Source organism: Hyperolius riggenbachi, chromosome 5 (genome assembly GCF_040937935.1).
Source record: "Hyperolius riggenbachi isolate aHypRig1 chromosome 5, aHypRig1.pri, whole genome shotgun sequence".
NCBI classification, from domain to species: Eukaryota; Metazoa; Chordata; class Amphibia; order Anura; family Hyperoliidae; genus Hyperolius; species Hyperolius riggenbachi.
This window is the reverse complement of record NC_090650.1, coordinates 150,063,000-150,079,857: the sequence shown is the minus strand read 5'-3', so window position 1 is coordinate 150,079,857 and position 16,858 is coordinate 150,063,000. Positions and strand designations below refer to the sequence as shown.

General features: G+C 41.6%; 1 protein-coding gene across 1 annotated transcript in view; it reads right to left on the bottom strand.

Moving 5' to 3' along the window:
• Positions 1-16,858, bottom strand: part of GLI3 (GLI family zinc finger 3) — a 425,689-nt gene that overhangs the window by 377,168 nt on the left and 31,663 nt on the right. Inside the window, exon 2 of the mRNA XM_068236373.1 lies at positions 8,626-8,788. Coding sequence (XP_068092474.1) covers positions 8,626-8,749 — 124 coding nt within the window. The 5' untranslated portion in view covers positions 8,750-8,788. The remainder of the gene's footprint in view (positions 1-8,625; positions 8,789-16,858) is intronic.

The window sequence follows — 16,858 nt, the reverse complement described above, 5'->3', positions numbered from 1 at the left end:
AAACCTTCATCAGTGCAAAAAAGGCATATATTTATACATATATATATATATATATATATATATATATATATATATATACACATCTATAGTAGAGTTTGTGGAAGTAGCAATGCAGAGTATAAAGAAAAAAAAAAAGGAACATTGTATATGACCCAAAAGACTTGAAAAAAGTAGTACTAAAGGTACCCATATATCTAGCGATGTATGGGCAGATTCGACCAAGAGGCAAATTTCTCTCTTATCGAATCAGATAAGAGAGAGATCTGTCATCTGCTCATACACCACAGGTCGATTCCCGATCAATTCCATGCTGAAATCGATCCGGAATCGGCCTTGTGCGCCGCATCCACCACTGTGCCTCCCTAATGTAAATGCCCCCGTGCCCTGTGGAAATGCCCCCCACCCCTGCATTCACGCGCACCCCACGTGGTTTCCTAGTAAGGTCGCACGTGTGACGTCACACACGCGTGCCCTTACAAGGAAACCACGCAGGGGCGTGCGTGTATGCATAGGCGGAATCCCGGAAGCCAGCGAGGACAAGTGGAGGCCGCAGAGAGGTAATGTATACAATTACACGGGGGAACATTTACATTAGGGGGGACAGCGTTACCGGCGCGCTCCCAATCGAGTAACATCTTACAGTACGTGCGGTCAAGAATGCAACCAATTTTGTCCCAAAATTAGTCGCACAGTTGGTCTGGCATGCACTTGGCGGCACCGATTTTCACCCAATTCGATTACAATCATTGAATTGGATGGTCGATCGGCTGCCAAGTTGCCCGGTATATGGCCACCTTAAGAGAGTAGTGTTTTCTAGTCTTCTATTACGACACCGGATACCCTGTATCTCTACTTCCAAAAAGCTCTACATTTACAAAGTGAAAGTAAAGCCATATCTTGCATTGGTGAAGGATAAAATGACCTGAAATGGCTCTGTGCAAGTTAGAATAATAAATGACTCTATACATTTAGGTGTGCGATAAAGTAATGGAGTGGTTTGGAAAGCATGTCCGGCTTACACAGTCATAAAGGAATTATCTGCATGCGTCCTGACATGATGCAACATGGATCTTGTTTTTGGAAAACCTAAAATGATAACCTTCCAATATCTTTGGCTTTAAGTAGGTAACACAGTGGGTGCCTTTATGTGGATTTCCTGATTGAGGCACATGAACAGGAACATTGAATACTCATGGGGTTAGATAAATATCTCCCAACTTATTTTTACTGATGACCAATAAGACACGTCTACGGCTAGCCTCAGAATTCCATAGCGAATGGAAGATAGTGGAGAAAAAAAACAGACATTTTTCTAGTTGATTTTTCAATCATGTAATAAAGTGTTAGTGATATATCATCTACTTTTTGGTGAGATCTTCATGCTAGTAGATTAAATAAAAATCAGTTTATTGATTGGTATATTTGCTACATAAACATATTACAGCTAAATGTGACTGGTAAAAAAATTGAGAGCAACGCCTTGGATTTTAAGATTGAATACATTTTCATTCTTGTATATAACTGGCTGTAAGTCATTAAAAATAATTTGATTAGCAGGTGTGAAAACTAGGTTGTCCAATTTTTTTCAGCTTTGGAATCTCTATTTAATTAAAAAATCATTTATTGTACCACAGAGGCTTCTAGAAGAAGTATACTTTCATAACCACTTTCTTGAATCATTAAATCACTTTGTTTAAATTGGGTAATTATTTTCTGGTAAATGGTGAATAGTAGATTAATGAAATACCATGTGCCTACAATTTTCAGATAATAAAACATGAAAAGAAGAGCACAAAAGGGCAAGTGAAAGTTTAGTGCTGGAGGTAACAGATTTGTTTAAAAAAAAGTATCAATAAATGATGTTGGAGGTAGGGAGCATAAATGTTTTGCCTGTAAATATACATAAAGAGCCTATAGATATGAAAATGTTGCAGTCATTTTAAAACCCCGTTAAAACAAAGACTGAAATTGTTAAAAAGGTATACAGTGTGTATTACATTTGATATTGCAAGTTAGGTAGTCTATTTTATAGTTGTTAGATGCTGTACACCAATCCATACAGATACAGGACCCCTGCACTGACTGGCTTCCTGTTCAGTAAGTGGACTTGCGCTAAACATCTACAGCAGGATGTGCCAGCACAGTGACTGGCACAAGCTCCCACCCATTTCTTATGCGTAGCACTCATTACAGGTGAAGTGGGCAGTGAACTGTACAGCTATAGAAACAAATATGCAGAATGTTTCCATACATCATCTTTATCACTTCCTTTACTGTCAATTTTTGCCACCAACATAAGCCACATATTTTCAGCTGTAATGCCAGAAAATGTAGTTTGGACTCCACCTACAAGCTGAATTAACAGAGGCCAGGAAGGAAGCTCTATGAACAAGCTTATTTAACTTATAAAATTCACTTAGCAAGTTGATTGCTATTATAATTTGCCTTGTTCTAGTTCTTCAAGTTTTAACAGTGTGAATTATTGTGGGTACTGTATGTCACTGCAGATGAAACAAATTGTATACAACATTTTTGGGTTAAAAGGGGAAGAAGGTGTCAGTTTATCTGGGGGTGACATAATCTTTGCAAGGCCCCCTATGCAGAGCGCGGGTTGGGAGCATACTGGGAGATCATTGCTACATTTTCTCGCTACTGTTTACTCATCTCCCAAGCAGTTTTGTACCCGACACTAGAGCTTCAGGTTCACTGCGGTCACTTGACAGTGAGACTGGAGCTCTAGCTGCGAGTTACGAGGTCACAGGTAACTCGCCTCTAGAGCTCCATTCCCACTGTCATGTGACCACAGTAAGCCTGGAGATATAGCGGTGAGTATAAAGCTGCTGGAGAGACACATGGGCCAGAGCAGGAGTGAGGACAGGTATAGCTACTGTATGATTTCCAGAATGCTCCCAATGCATGTTCTGCATGGAAAGGGTTGGGGGAAGAGTGGGGGGGTTAGAGCCACACATTAGGGGTTTGGGGTACTTTTTTTTTTAAAGCCAACCTGAACTGAAAAACATAGCTGTATCTGTATGCACACATTTATCTCACCATGCCACTGCCAGGTCCTTTTGAAAAAGAGAATGTTTTGGCAAAAGACATGAGAGTAATGCAGAGTAGGATCCCCTTGTTTGTTAGTCAGTGTCTCATATTATGTCGAAATTCTGGATCAGATTAGCTAAAAACAGTACATTTACAATGGAATCATATCCTAAGCAAGGATAATATAATAATGAATTATTTATTAGGGTAGTGTTTCAGTTAGTGAGTAGCACTAAGGTATAACAAAAAAAACTTGGTCAAAACTCAAATTCTAAGTAATATGTACAACTCTGAAAATTTGATCTGATCAACTGTTCTTTCATACATGTAGGAAGGGGAGGATCTCTGTTCGAGCTGGTTTATTAAAATGTTAGCTTGGATTGGATCTATAAACAGGAAACTGGTAAGATGATGACACAAGTCCTGGCACATCTGCCTTGCCCCTACTTAAACGTATCACAAGATTAAGTGCAACTTCTATTATGAACACTTGTAATGGTGAAGCCAGAAAAAGCTGCATCAATCAACATTTAGCCAGATAGGTAAGCATATCTCTTTAGAGGTACCTATACTCTACCCCCTATGCTATCAAGGCATTTTCTATTAACCTGAGGAAGCGGGCCATAACCCATGAAATGTATTGTCACATTGCTTTTTGGATAAAAACATATTTCCAGCTAAACTGGTGTCTATATTTTTTTTAATTTTAAAACACTAAAATAGAACACACATTTGGCGCCTCCATCTATTACATCTTTTGTTCAACATTACATTTTATTTAAGGTTTGTATGGGAAAACGTACATTCAATCTCATTAAATGTTCTTTAAACACAATGAAATAATACTTCCCCTCAAAAGAAGAGAGAGCTGGACCTCTGCTGAAATATTCAAGAGAAATACCGACAAACAGTGCCAAATTTACTCAGCATGTTGCCAACAAATGCAACAATAATTCAAACAGTATGATAGCAGCAGTGGTTATATTAAATTCCACAGTAATTCAAATAGTATAATATCAGCAGTGGCAATATTACACCAAATAGTAAAACCCGATTCGAGAAATTACTATCTTGCCACACACACACACACACACGAACCTAAACTGCACACTTTTCCCCCCCACACTTACCTCTGAGTCTTCAACCTCAGAGTCATGTGACCCCCCCCCCCCCCCCCACGCCCCACCACCTTCCATCCAGCCAGCTAACTGAGCCTAAGTACTCCCGAGGCATGTTGGCTTCTTTTGGAAATACCCATCCCACTATCCCCCCCAATGCCGACTCACAAGAACCTCCATGTTGTTCTTATGCTGACACCTCTAATGCCCCAGTGGAGTCACATTGCTATGGCACTGGAAGAGTATGACTACAGAAAGTGCCATTATTACCCCCCCTCCCCCCCCCTCCCCCGCACACACACATATAAGGCCAGGCTACTGTGATGACACATTGGACTTGTTTCAAAAGCTGACAGACACACAGCCAGGACCCCAGTAGGTTTTGGAAGAACTGGTGAGTGTAAAGGGATGTTTTGGGACAAGATTATCCAGTCTTATATATGGGATTTAACTTACAGTCATAGACAGAGCTACTGTGTTATAACAATATTCATTGTATGACTACTGCTACTGGGAAAAATGTGATCCAACTTCTGCTACCTCCAGTTTGAAAATATTTGTTTTGCTAGTTCATGCCCTTATCATGTCCTAGCTTAAAAGTGCAATGCACATTTTAGGAATATTTTATAATATGCACACTTTCCCTAATACACAGTGGGTCATATTCATCAAACAAAAGTATTATCGCCATGTACAGGAAGCACAGAGCAAATTCAACCATTACTTATGCCAGATATGTAGCGCAATGCACAATGTATGTTGCTACAGTAATGTACATTACGTTACTTGCATAATGCCCATTACCCTAGTAACATGATTCTTACTTACGTAATGCAGGTTCTGCTAATTGTGTGACATTATGTAGTGGAAGTAAGTACCAGTAAAATTGTACTCTCTGCGCACAACAAATGTAAAAATGTTGAATATGGCCCATTGTCTTTAACCTGAGACATAAACTCTACTTCTAGTGCTGGAAGGGGAAATGGTGGAGAGACCGTCAGAGATCATGTAATCATGAGTTTGAGGTCCACATGTGCCTATTGAGCATAAGTTGTTAGTTTATTCAACCAAGTATTTCCAGCATCTTTGATAAGTGGGCAATCAGATGCCAATGAGAGAGTTTTACGATAGCAGTTGGAGGACATTTACAGCTAACAGTGGTGTTTGGGCAGCTGTTGAGCCACCCAAATAACTCTACAGAGGCTGCATATCATGCTTAAAACAAGCCAGTAGTGAGTTTTTTTTAAACCCTTTGACTGTCTTGACAAGTTTCTTCTTGGCACAGCCTGTCAATGACCAGTGCAACCATGAACGGTTCCAGAGTCCATGGCAGTCAAGGGGTTAGACATTAGTAATATCTTTACCTACAAATACATTTTGTACAAAAGTGTTATTATATTTGTTATTATTGACAATACCAACACTATAATACCACATATGAGTTCTCAGTTGTTGTTTTCCAGGAAGTACACGTGTAAATCAACTTTACACACATTAAAAAATGGCAGTTAGCATATATTTCAAAAGTTAAAGTGGACCTGAACTCGAGTACAGCACATAATGTAAAGTCTTTACTTCACATATTGTTGCTGAATAAATTCACTGGACTGTGTTCTGTGCTTGTTTAGCTAGATCCCAGTATCAATTTGTTGTTAGCAGCAGCTGTGTGTGAGCTGTGCTGCAGCAGCTCTCTGCCCTGGCCAAACACAGGCTTAACCCTTTCAGTGCTTCTGATGAAGTGAATCCAAGTAAAACTTTAGGAGTTGTTGTTTTTTTTTGTTTTTTTTTTAGAGTTACATAAACTGTAATGAATAAAATGTTTCTTCCCTAAAGGTTTTTCATGCAGTGGATAATCTTATAGAGCAGAGAGGAAGTTTGTGAGTTTAGTTCCCCTTTAAGGCAAATCTGAAGTGAAAATAAATGTATGATATAATGCATTGCACGTGTTGTGCAGCTAAGAAACAGAGCATTACTAGCATATAAATCACTCTCATATTGTTACCAAATATAAAAGAAGAAAAACCGAGACCCCAATATTGTGCAGTATGTATTGGATTAAAGGGAAAAAAATTAACATAAGTAATAATAATACTCACAAACCAGGGTTACCGCTCAGGCAACCACTGTAAACGCAGGTGGGGAGATTAAGGCCTGTCCCCACTCAGGACTAAGATGTCGCTCTCTGTAGTACAGGAAATAAGGGTATATCACTCCTCCACCCGGGGTGGACACTGGTATCGTAGACGGTGAACAGAGGCGCCAAAAGGATAAAATATGCTAAAATTGTTAAAATTATTAAGGAAGTAGTGGTGGACTCACCTTCCCCAAGCAGACATAAAGCTGTCAATTTTTGGCAAAAAACAAATGTATTCCCATACTCCGAAAATATAAAGCAACGCGTTTCACAGGTATATTCCTGCTTCCTCAGGCAATAACGAGTAGGAGTATCACACAGCAAGAAGTCTAGTAAACGCCTAGCGCCTCTGTCTATCGATCATATTGTTTCCAGTACAGGAAGAGTTAAGAAACTTCAGTTGTTATCTATGCATAAGAGCTTCTCTGAGTTCTCCAACCCAAATGCTGTTTTCTGGAGCACTTATACATCAAAGAAACAGTCAAGAGACAAGTTTTACTGCAGTGAAGTTGAAAGGGTCATTAGTTCTGCTCTGTTTCATAGTTTAAAATACAGAGTATAGTTTGTCAATTGCAAATATGACAGAATTGTGCAATGTTATTTCTTTGCTACTAATGTTTTATTAATTATCCATACTACACATACAATTCATTATATCATACTTTTTTTTCGGTTTAGTGTCACTTTAACTGGTTTGCGTTCCATGGTTTTTAAGCCTACATTTAAACAGTGCAATCCGAATTATTGTGTTACTTCAAAAGTATATAAATACGGAACCCTATGCTATTCAGTTTCCCTAACTGCCAAAGGGGATTTCATCTCAGTTTATACTAGCTAGGAAATACGTGCAAGCTTCCAACTTGGACTGCAGCTTTACCAGTAATATTTATACCACATTTTGTGGTATCCCGTAATCACAAGAAGAAGACAGACAGGCTTCCATAGAAATCCTTCAAAAGTAATGAAGGACTCAGCAACAAATATATTCTGAAAGAAGTAGTGATAAAACACGTCATCAAACAAAGGATCTGAGATGTTTTAATTAAAACAGCTCCCCTGGCTGCTAAGACAAGCTATTGTTTGAAGAGATACATAATCTGCACTGTGTGAATGAAGTTATTGTCATGCACTGAAACAATAAATGAATACACAAAACATGTTAACCATTACAAGAGCTCACACATATGGGGAATGTTGAAATTCAAATAATAAAATGTGATATGAACATAAATATCATGTGTATTGATGCCATATGCAAACAGTAACAGTGATGCCATATGCAAACAGACACCACAGAGCTGTCTGCAGAGGTTATGATCACAACAAAACCCCTACTCTATAAGGCAGTGTCATCCCCCAATTGCTTGTCATTGGAGCCGTGCTTCCACTGAAACCTCATGCTTCCTAGAAAAAAAAAACACTCTGTGTCTTAATGATGTCAGAACTGGTACCAAAAGGCAGGTCAACCACTCATAGAAGGAAGTGTATGAACTGTTATCTGTTCCAACTGAAGATAACCACACTTCATACATGCCTACAAACATTAACACCTGAAAATTTTGAGAATCCATAGCTGCTGCAGTTTCAAGAAGAATGAAAAATTCAGCTGTCAACACTCAACAATTCTGCATGGCTGACTAGATGGGATGAATATTGCGTCTCACCCATTACACAACCCCCCATCAACTTGTTTCCAATCTCTGCATTACAACAGAAACCAGATCCATGGAAAAGTAAAGCTGTCATTGCACAAGCTCCACCTCCCAGTACTGTTTGTGCACAGTCCAAATGCTTTGGGTACAATGTGACCACAGTGAGCAGGCTGCAGGGCAGTCCAGCCACCAGTCTCTACTTTAAGGAGTGGTTCACACAGACAGCTCTCAGCATCTCATTTTGTCGCAGGCTCTTAGTGGCTCACTTCATTGCAAGCGCTTTTCTGCCACTGCCCTAAAAGCGGTTGACATAGTTTGCCGTTATTTGTCATCGCATGTAGAGCCCTAGGAAGATAGAATTTACCCATGAATGCTGCTGACTCCAGAAGATACATGTAGCAGCTCAGAAAACAGAATTGACGGCTAATGACGTGCAATGAATGCTCCCATTCATCTCAATTGCAACACGGTGGATCCCTAGTGGTAAGTCTGTTACTAAGACTTGGGAGAAAAATCTCTGGTCTAGTTATACTTCTATGTAGACAAGTCAAAAACAATATATCGGTCTAATGAGTTATTGTGTCATAGCAAAAAAAAAAAATAATTATATATATATATATATATATACAGTATACCGTATATATAAACATACAGCATATATTTGATGTTTCACACTCACCATTTGAAGTTGTGCTGGAGGCAACTGCTTTCTCACTCACATCTGTCCGAGTGTGTCCCTTAGCTAGAGAATTCTCTACTTTTTTCTTTTCACTCAAGGTAGTGCTGTGGGACTGGGCTTCCATCTTGACTTTGCATTACTCACAAATTTCCTACATAAAGAGCTGCACAAAACATAAAAGTGTTCACAATTAAAAAAGGAAACCACAAATTCTCTGACATACTTTTGACATATAAACCACGTTTAGTTTTCAGTAATATTGATATTTTACATAAAAGGATGGTATTTAAAGGAGACCTGTACTGATAGGTATTTTGAAGCTGCCATCTTTACTCCCTTGAAAAAAAGCCAGTTTCCTGGCAGTCATGTCAATCATTTTGGCTCTTCCAGTCTAAATCTTTCCTCTGACAAGCAGACAGTGATGTCAGGCCTGCACTTTTAAGCCGAGGTCAGTAACTCAGACAATGTTAAGAACCATTTTAAAAAGGAAGTCTGACACTTTCCGATTGCTGTTTCACGTTTTCTTGAAATCAACGGATAAGTACAACGGCCAATTCTTTTCACATTCAGTTTTAGGAAAGAAAAGTGAAACAGATTAATTATAAAACTGTGCTTTTAGTGTTGTTGATTTAAAGGCGCTCTGAAACATTAAACACAGGAAAAAAATAAACAATTGTGCCATTGTGTCACTTGAAGACATATTTACACTTTACAAAGGTTAATAGATAACACTGCCAATTGCAGTTATTAGAGAAGCTCAAGTCAACCTGATAATTTAATTAACCACTTGAGGACCTAGGGCTTTACCCCCCTTAAGGACCGGCCACTTTTTTTCCATTCAGACCACTGCAGCTTTCACGGTTTATTGCTCGCTCATACAACCTACCACCTAAATGAATTTTGGCTCCTTTTCTTGTCACTAATAAAGCTTTCTTTTGGTGCTATTTAATTGCTCCTGCGATTTTTACTTTTTATTATATTCAGCAAAAAAGACATGAATTTTGGCAAAAAAATGATTTTTTTAACTTTCTGTGCTGACAGTTTTCAAATAAAGTAAAATTTCTGTATACATGCAGCGCGAAAAATGTGGACAAACATGTTTTTGATTAAAAAAAACCCATTCAGCGTATATTTATTGGTTTGGGTAAAAGTTATAGCGTTTACAAACTATGGTGCAAAAAGTGAATTTTCCCATTTTCAAGCATCTCTGACTTTTCTGACCCCCTGTCATGTTTCATGAGGGGCTAGAATTCCAGGATAGTATAAATACCCCCCAAATTACCCCATTTTGGAAAGAAGACATCCCAAAGTATTCACTGAGAGGCATAGTGAGTTCATAGAAGATATTAATTTTTGTCACAAGTAAGCCGAAAATGACACTTTGTGACACGAAAAAAAAAAAAAAAAAAGTTTCCATTTCTTCTAACTTGCACCAAAAAAAATGAAATCTGCCACGGACTCACCATGCCCCTCTCTGAATACCTTGAAGGGTCTACTTTCCAAAATGGGGTCATTTGTGGGGTGTGTTTACTGTCCTGACATTTTGGGGGGTGCTAAATTGTAAGCACCCCTGTAAAGCCTAAAGGTGCTCATTGGACTTTGGACCCCTTAGCGCAGTTAGGCTGCAAAAAAGTGCCACATATGTGGTATTGCCGTACTCAGGAGAAGTAGTATAATGTGTTTTGGGGTGTATTTTTACACATACCCATGCTGGGTGGGAGAAATATCTCTGTAAATGACAATTTGTTAATTTTTTTTACACACAATTGTCTATTTACAGAGTTATTTCTCCCACCCAGCATGGGTATGTGTAAAAATACACCCCAAAACACATTGTACTACTTCTCCTGAGTACGGCGATACCACATGTGTGGCACTTTTTTGCACCCTAACTGCGCTAAAGGGCCCAAAGTCCAATGAGTACCTTTAGGATTTCACAGGTCATTTTGCGGAATTTGATTTCCAGACTACTCCTCACGGTTTAGGGCCCCTAAAATGCCAGGGCAGTATAGGAACCCCACAAATGACCCCATTTTAGAAAGAAGACACCCCAATGTATTCCGTTAGTAGCATAGCGAGTTCATAGAAGATTTTATTTTTTGTCAAAAGTTAGCGGAAAATTGATTTTTATTGTTTTTTTCACAAAGTGTCATTTTCCACTAACTTTTGACAAAAAATAAAATCTTCTATGAACTCACCATACTCCTAACGGAATACCTTGGGGTGTCTTCTTTCTAAAATGGGGTCATTTGTGGGGTTCCTATACTGCCCTGGCATTTTAGGGGCCCTAAACCGTGAGGAGGAGTCTGGAAATCAAATTCCGCAAAATGACCTGTGAAAGCCTAAAGGTGCTCATTGGACTTTGGGCCCTTTAGCGCAGTTAGGGTGCAAAAAAGTGCCACACATGTGGTATCGCCGTACTCGGGAGAAGTAGTACAATGTGTTTTGGGGTGTATTTTTACACATACCCATGCTGGGTGGGAGAAATATCTCTGTAAATGGACAATTGTGTGTAAAAAAATCAAAAGATTGTCATTTGCAGAGGTATTTCTCCCACCCAGCATGGGTATGTGTAAAAATACACCCCAAAACACATTGTACTACTTCTCCCGAGTACGGCAATACCACATGTGTGGCACTTTTTTGCACCCTAACTGCGCTAAAGGGCCCAAAGTCCAATGAGCACCTTTAGGCTTTCACAGGTCATTTTGCGGAATTTGATTTCCAGACTACTCCTCACGGTTTAGGGCCCCTAAAATGCCAGGGCAGTATAGGAACCCCACAAATGACCCCATTTTAGAAAGAAGACACCCCAAGGTATTCCGTTAGGAGTATGGTGAGTTCATAGAAGATTTTATTTTTTGTCACAAGTTAGCGGAAAATGACACTTTGTGAAAAAAACAATACAAATCAATTTTCCGCTAACTTTTGACAAAAAATAAAATCTTCTATGAACTCACCATACTCCTAACGGAATACCTTGGGGTGTCTTCTTTCTAAAATGGGGTCATTTGTGGGGTTCCTATACTGCCCTGGCATTTTAGGGGCCCTAAACCGTGAGGAGGAGTCTGGAAATCAAATTCCGCAAAATGACCTGTGAAATCCTAAAGGTACTCATTGGACTTTGGGCCCTTTAGCGCAGTTAGGGTGCAAAAAAGTGCCACACATGTGGTATCGCCGTACTCGGGAGAAGTAGTACAATGTGTTTTGGGGTGTATTTTTACACATACCCATGCTGGGTGGGAGAAATATCTCTGTAAATGGACAATTGTGTGTAAAAAAATCAAAAGATTGTCATTTGCAGAGGTATTTCTCCCACCCAGCATGGGTATGTGTAAAAATACACCCCAAAACACATTGTACTACTTCTCCCAAGTACGGCAATACCACATGTGTGGCACTTTTTTGCACCCTAACTGCGCTAAAGGGCCCAAAGTCCAATGAGCACCTTTAGGCTTTCACAGGTCATTTTGCGGAATTTGATTTCCAGACTACTCCTCACGGTTTAGGGCCCCTAAAATGCCAGGGCAGTATAGGAACCCCACAAATGACCCCATTTTAGAAAGAAGACACCCCAAGGTATTCCGTTAGGAGTATGGTGAGTTCATAGAAGATTTTATTTTTTGTCACAAGTTAGCGAAAAATGACACTTTGTGAAAAAAACAATACAAATCAATTTTCCGCTAACTTTTGACAAAAAATAAAATCTTCTATGAACTCACCATACTCCTAACGGAATACCTTGGGGTGTCTTCTTTCTAAAATGGGGTCATTTGTGGGGTTCCTATACTGCCCTGGCATTTTAGGGGCCCTAAACCGTGAGGAGGAGTCTGGAAATCAAATTCCGCAAAATGACCTGTGAAATCCTAAAGGTACTCATTGGACTTTGGGCCCTTTAGCGCAGTTAGGGTGCAAAAAAGTGCCACACATGTGGTATCGCCGTACTCGGGAGAAGTAGTACAATGTGTTTTGGGGTGTATTTTTACACATACCCATGCTGGGTGGGAGAAATATCTCTGTAAATGGACAATTGTGTGTAAAAAAATCAAAAGATTGTCATTTGCAGAGGTATTTCTCCCACCCAGCATGGGTATGTGTAAAAATACACCCCAAAACACATTGTACTACTTCTCCCAAGTACGGCAATACCACATGTGTGGCACTTTTTTGCACCCTAACTGCGCTAAAGGGCCCAAAGTCCAATGAGCACCTTTAGGCTTTCACAGGTCATTTTGCGGAATTTGATTTCCAGACTACTCCTCACGGTTTAGGGCCCCTAAAATGCCAGGGCAGTATAGGAACCCCACAAATGACCCCATTTTAGAAAGAAGACACCCCAAGGTATTCCGTTAGGAGTATGGTGAGTTCATAGAAGATTTTATTTTTTGTCACAAGTTAGCGAAAAATGACACTTTGTGAAAAAAACAATACAAATCAATTTTCCGCTAACTTTTGACAAAAAATAAAATCTTCTATGAACTCACCATACTCCTAACGGAATACCTTGGGGTGTCTTCTTTCTAAAATGGGGTCATTTGTGGGGTTCCTATACTGCCCTGGCATTTTAGGGGCCCTAAACCGTGAGGAGGAGTCTGGAAATCAAATTCCGCAAAATGACCTGTGAAATCCTAAAGGTACTCATTGGACTTTGGGCCCTTTAGCGCAGTTAGGGTGCAAAAAAGTGCCACACATGTGGTATCGCCGTACTCGGGAGAAGTAGTACAATGTGTTTTGGGGTGTATTTTTACACATACCCATGCTGGGTGGGAGAAATAACTCTGTAAATGGACAATTGTGTGTAAAAAAATCAAAAGATTGTCATTTACAGAGGTATTTCTCCCACCCAGCATGGGTATGTGTAAAAATACACCCCAAAACACATTGTACTACTTCTCCCGAGTACGGCGATACCACATGTGTGGCACCTTTTTGCACCCTAACTGCGCTAAGGGGTCCAGAGTCCAATGAGTACCTTTAGGCTTTACAGGGGTGCTCAAAATTTAGCACCCCGCCCACTTGCCAGGACAGTTAACAAACCCCACAAATGACTCCATTTTGGAAAGAATACACAACAAGGTATTCCATGAGGGGAATGGTGAGGTCATTGAAAATTTTATTTTTTGTCACAAGTTAACGGAAAATGACACTTTGTTAAAAAAAAATAAAAAAAAAAATTCTGCTAACTTGTGACAAAAACTAAAATCTTTTATGAACTCACCGTGCACCTCACATAATACTTTAGGGTGTCCTCTTTCCAAAATGGGGTCATTTGTGGAGTCTGTCCTGGCATTTTAGGGTCTCTGCAATCATTACATGTATGGCCAGTATTAGGAGTTTCTGCTATACTCCTTATATTGGGTATACAAGTAATGCACTCTGGGCTGAAAGGAAAAATGAACGGCAAACATACCTTGCTCCACATCAATGGCAGATCTTCCTCCACATCAATGGCAGTGATAACCTCAGGAGAGAGACACCCCGTGCCACCCTGCACTCAGGGTGAGCCACCAACTTATGTGACTGGGCCTCAGAACTTTAGTATACAGCATTATGCCTGTAGGATACAGCAATATGCCTGCCAATAGAGATGACTCTGTGTGGCATTAAAGCATCATCATAGGCCCAAATCACATATAAACCGGGGGTGTCCACACTCAAGGGAAATTCAAACATGCCGTCTTATATCGCCAACCCAGGACAGATCAGCAATATCAAGCATGGAAACCGATCCTTCTTCCCATTTTTATGCTTACCCGTTTGGTCTTCAAGCTTACCTCTCCTCTCCCTGCGACAATGTGCGAAAGACCACTGAGTGTGTGCCTACTCCTGTGTCTGGAGTTCCCTAGGTTCTAATAGTGTACCTGCTCGTGGTACCTCTCAAAACACGGCCCTACGCATAGACCAGGCTGGTCAGGACAGCGGGGACAATAATAAACGGTGTCACTCCTTGTTCCAGCCCTGCTGCAGACACGGCAACGTTTTCTTCGGATGCGTTGACCTGGGGCACACGGAAGCTGATAGGCGTAATGCCTTCCATGCAGTCGGCTAGTTGCATCTGGGGGGGGGGGCCTGGCACCTCCTGGATACAGGATGTCCATAATGATCTCTTCCTGAAATTGGAGGAAAGATCCAGTTCTCCCAGCCTTACTGTAGAGAACAAAGCTGTTGTAAACTGCCAATTGAATCAGATAAAAAGACACTTTCTTATACCAGCGTCTTGTTTTCCGGGTAACTAAATAGGGCGCTAACCTCTGGTCATTGAAGTCCACCCCTCCCATGTTGACATTATATTCGTGGACGACAAGGGGCTTTTCAATGACCGCAGTTGCCCGTTGAATTTGGACTGTCGTGTCTGTGTGAATGGTGGACAGAAAGTAAACGTCCCTCTTGTCCCTCCATTTCACCGCGAGCAGGTCTTCAGTACGCAAGGCGACCCTCTGCCCCCGTAAAAGTCTGGTGGTAACGAGCCGTTGGGGGAAGCCCTGGCGACTAGGCCGCGCAGTGCCACAGCATCGGATTCCTTCTAACTTTAAGTGCTGAAAGAGGGCCACACTTGTGTAATAATTGTCCACAAAAAGATGGTACCCCTTCTGGAACAAGGGTGACACCAAGTCCCACACAACCTTTCCACTGCTCCCCAGGTAGTCAGGGCATCCGACCGGCTCCAATTTTGAGTCTTTTCCCTCATAGACCCTAAAACGACATGTATAGCCTGTGGCCCTTTCACAGAGCTTATACAGTTTCACCCCATACCGGGCGCGCTTGCTTGGGATGTACTGTTTGATGCCAAGGCGCCCGGTAAAGCGTAAGAGGGACTCGTCTACGCAGATGTTCTGTTCAGGGATATAAGCATCTGCAAATGTTGATGACAGGTGGTCTATGAGGGGCCGAATTTTGTGGAGCCGGTCATAAGCAGGGTGGCCCTTTTCATGACAGGTTTTGTCGTCGTTGAAGTGCAGGAAGCGCAGGATGGACTCAAATCGTGTCCTGGACATGGCAGCAGGGTACAAGGGAACATGATTTACTGGGTTCGTAGACCAATACGACCGCAGTACATTCTGTTTCATTAGTCCCAAGTGAAGGATAAGGGCCAAAAAGATTTTAATGTCGGAAACTTGGACTGGTTTCCACCCGAAAGGCTGGGCATACATGCTCTCCGGGTGCTCGGTGATGAATTGTGTGGCTTTACGGTTGGTCTCAACCACAATTAAGTCCAAGAGAACCTGGGTGATGAACAGCTGCAAAAAGTCTAGGGCCGTTCCTAGATGAGCTGTCGCCACCTGGACTCCAGACTGGGCGGTGAAAGGGGGCACTACGGGTGCGGCGGAATCAGGGGATTGCCAATCTGGTTGTGCCAGCACCTCTGGGAGTCTATGGGTACTACGGGCCCGTCTTCTTGTTGGTGGCTGCGACGGGGGTACTACTGCACTTGCCACCGTACCAGTTTCAACTTCCATGCTGACGCTCACCACTTCGTCAGGGTCTACGGAAGCACTGGCACTAAGTCCAGGAGATGCTGCGCTGCTGGTGCCTGCCTCACCAAGAAAACTATCAACAGCGCTAGCACCACCCTGCTGCCCTTGAGGCGGATCCTGCGCCACCTGCGGTCTAACGACTTGGGGTCTGGTACGCCTGGCTCTAGCCGGGACCATAGCCTCGTCATCAGTATCGGTCAGGGAACCACTGCTTTCTACAGGTTCAAAATCGGACCCGGAAGATTCGACGGATGATTCTTCCCAAAAGAACTCATCCGACTGGTCCATGTACCTGTATACCTCGTCATCGGAAAGCCCCCTTCTTGCCATTTTGGATTGCTAAATTTATGGGGTTTTCCTCCGAGACTACCCAGAAAAAAAGAGCACCTACCTAGCAAAAAGGGAGTATTTGAGAGGTATTGGGGTTGGTGGGAAGTGGGGTCTCAGAGGCAATCAAACAATCACGGGACAATCAAATCCAATTACAGCACAATCGACTCCAATCACAGCACAAGCAGATCTGATGCACTCGGAAGGTGATGGGGGGAGGGTGGGATTGGGTGTGGCGGGAAGTGGGGTCTCAGGCAATCAAACAATCACGGGGCAATCGAAGCCGATCACGGGACAATCAAATACAATTACAGCACAATCGACTCCAATCACAGCACAAGCAAATCTGATGCACTCGGAAGGTGGTGGTTGGAGGGGGTGGGGGGGTGGGGTTGGGTGTGGTGGGGGGGAGGGTGGGGTTGGGTGTG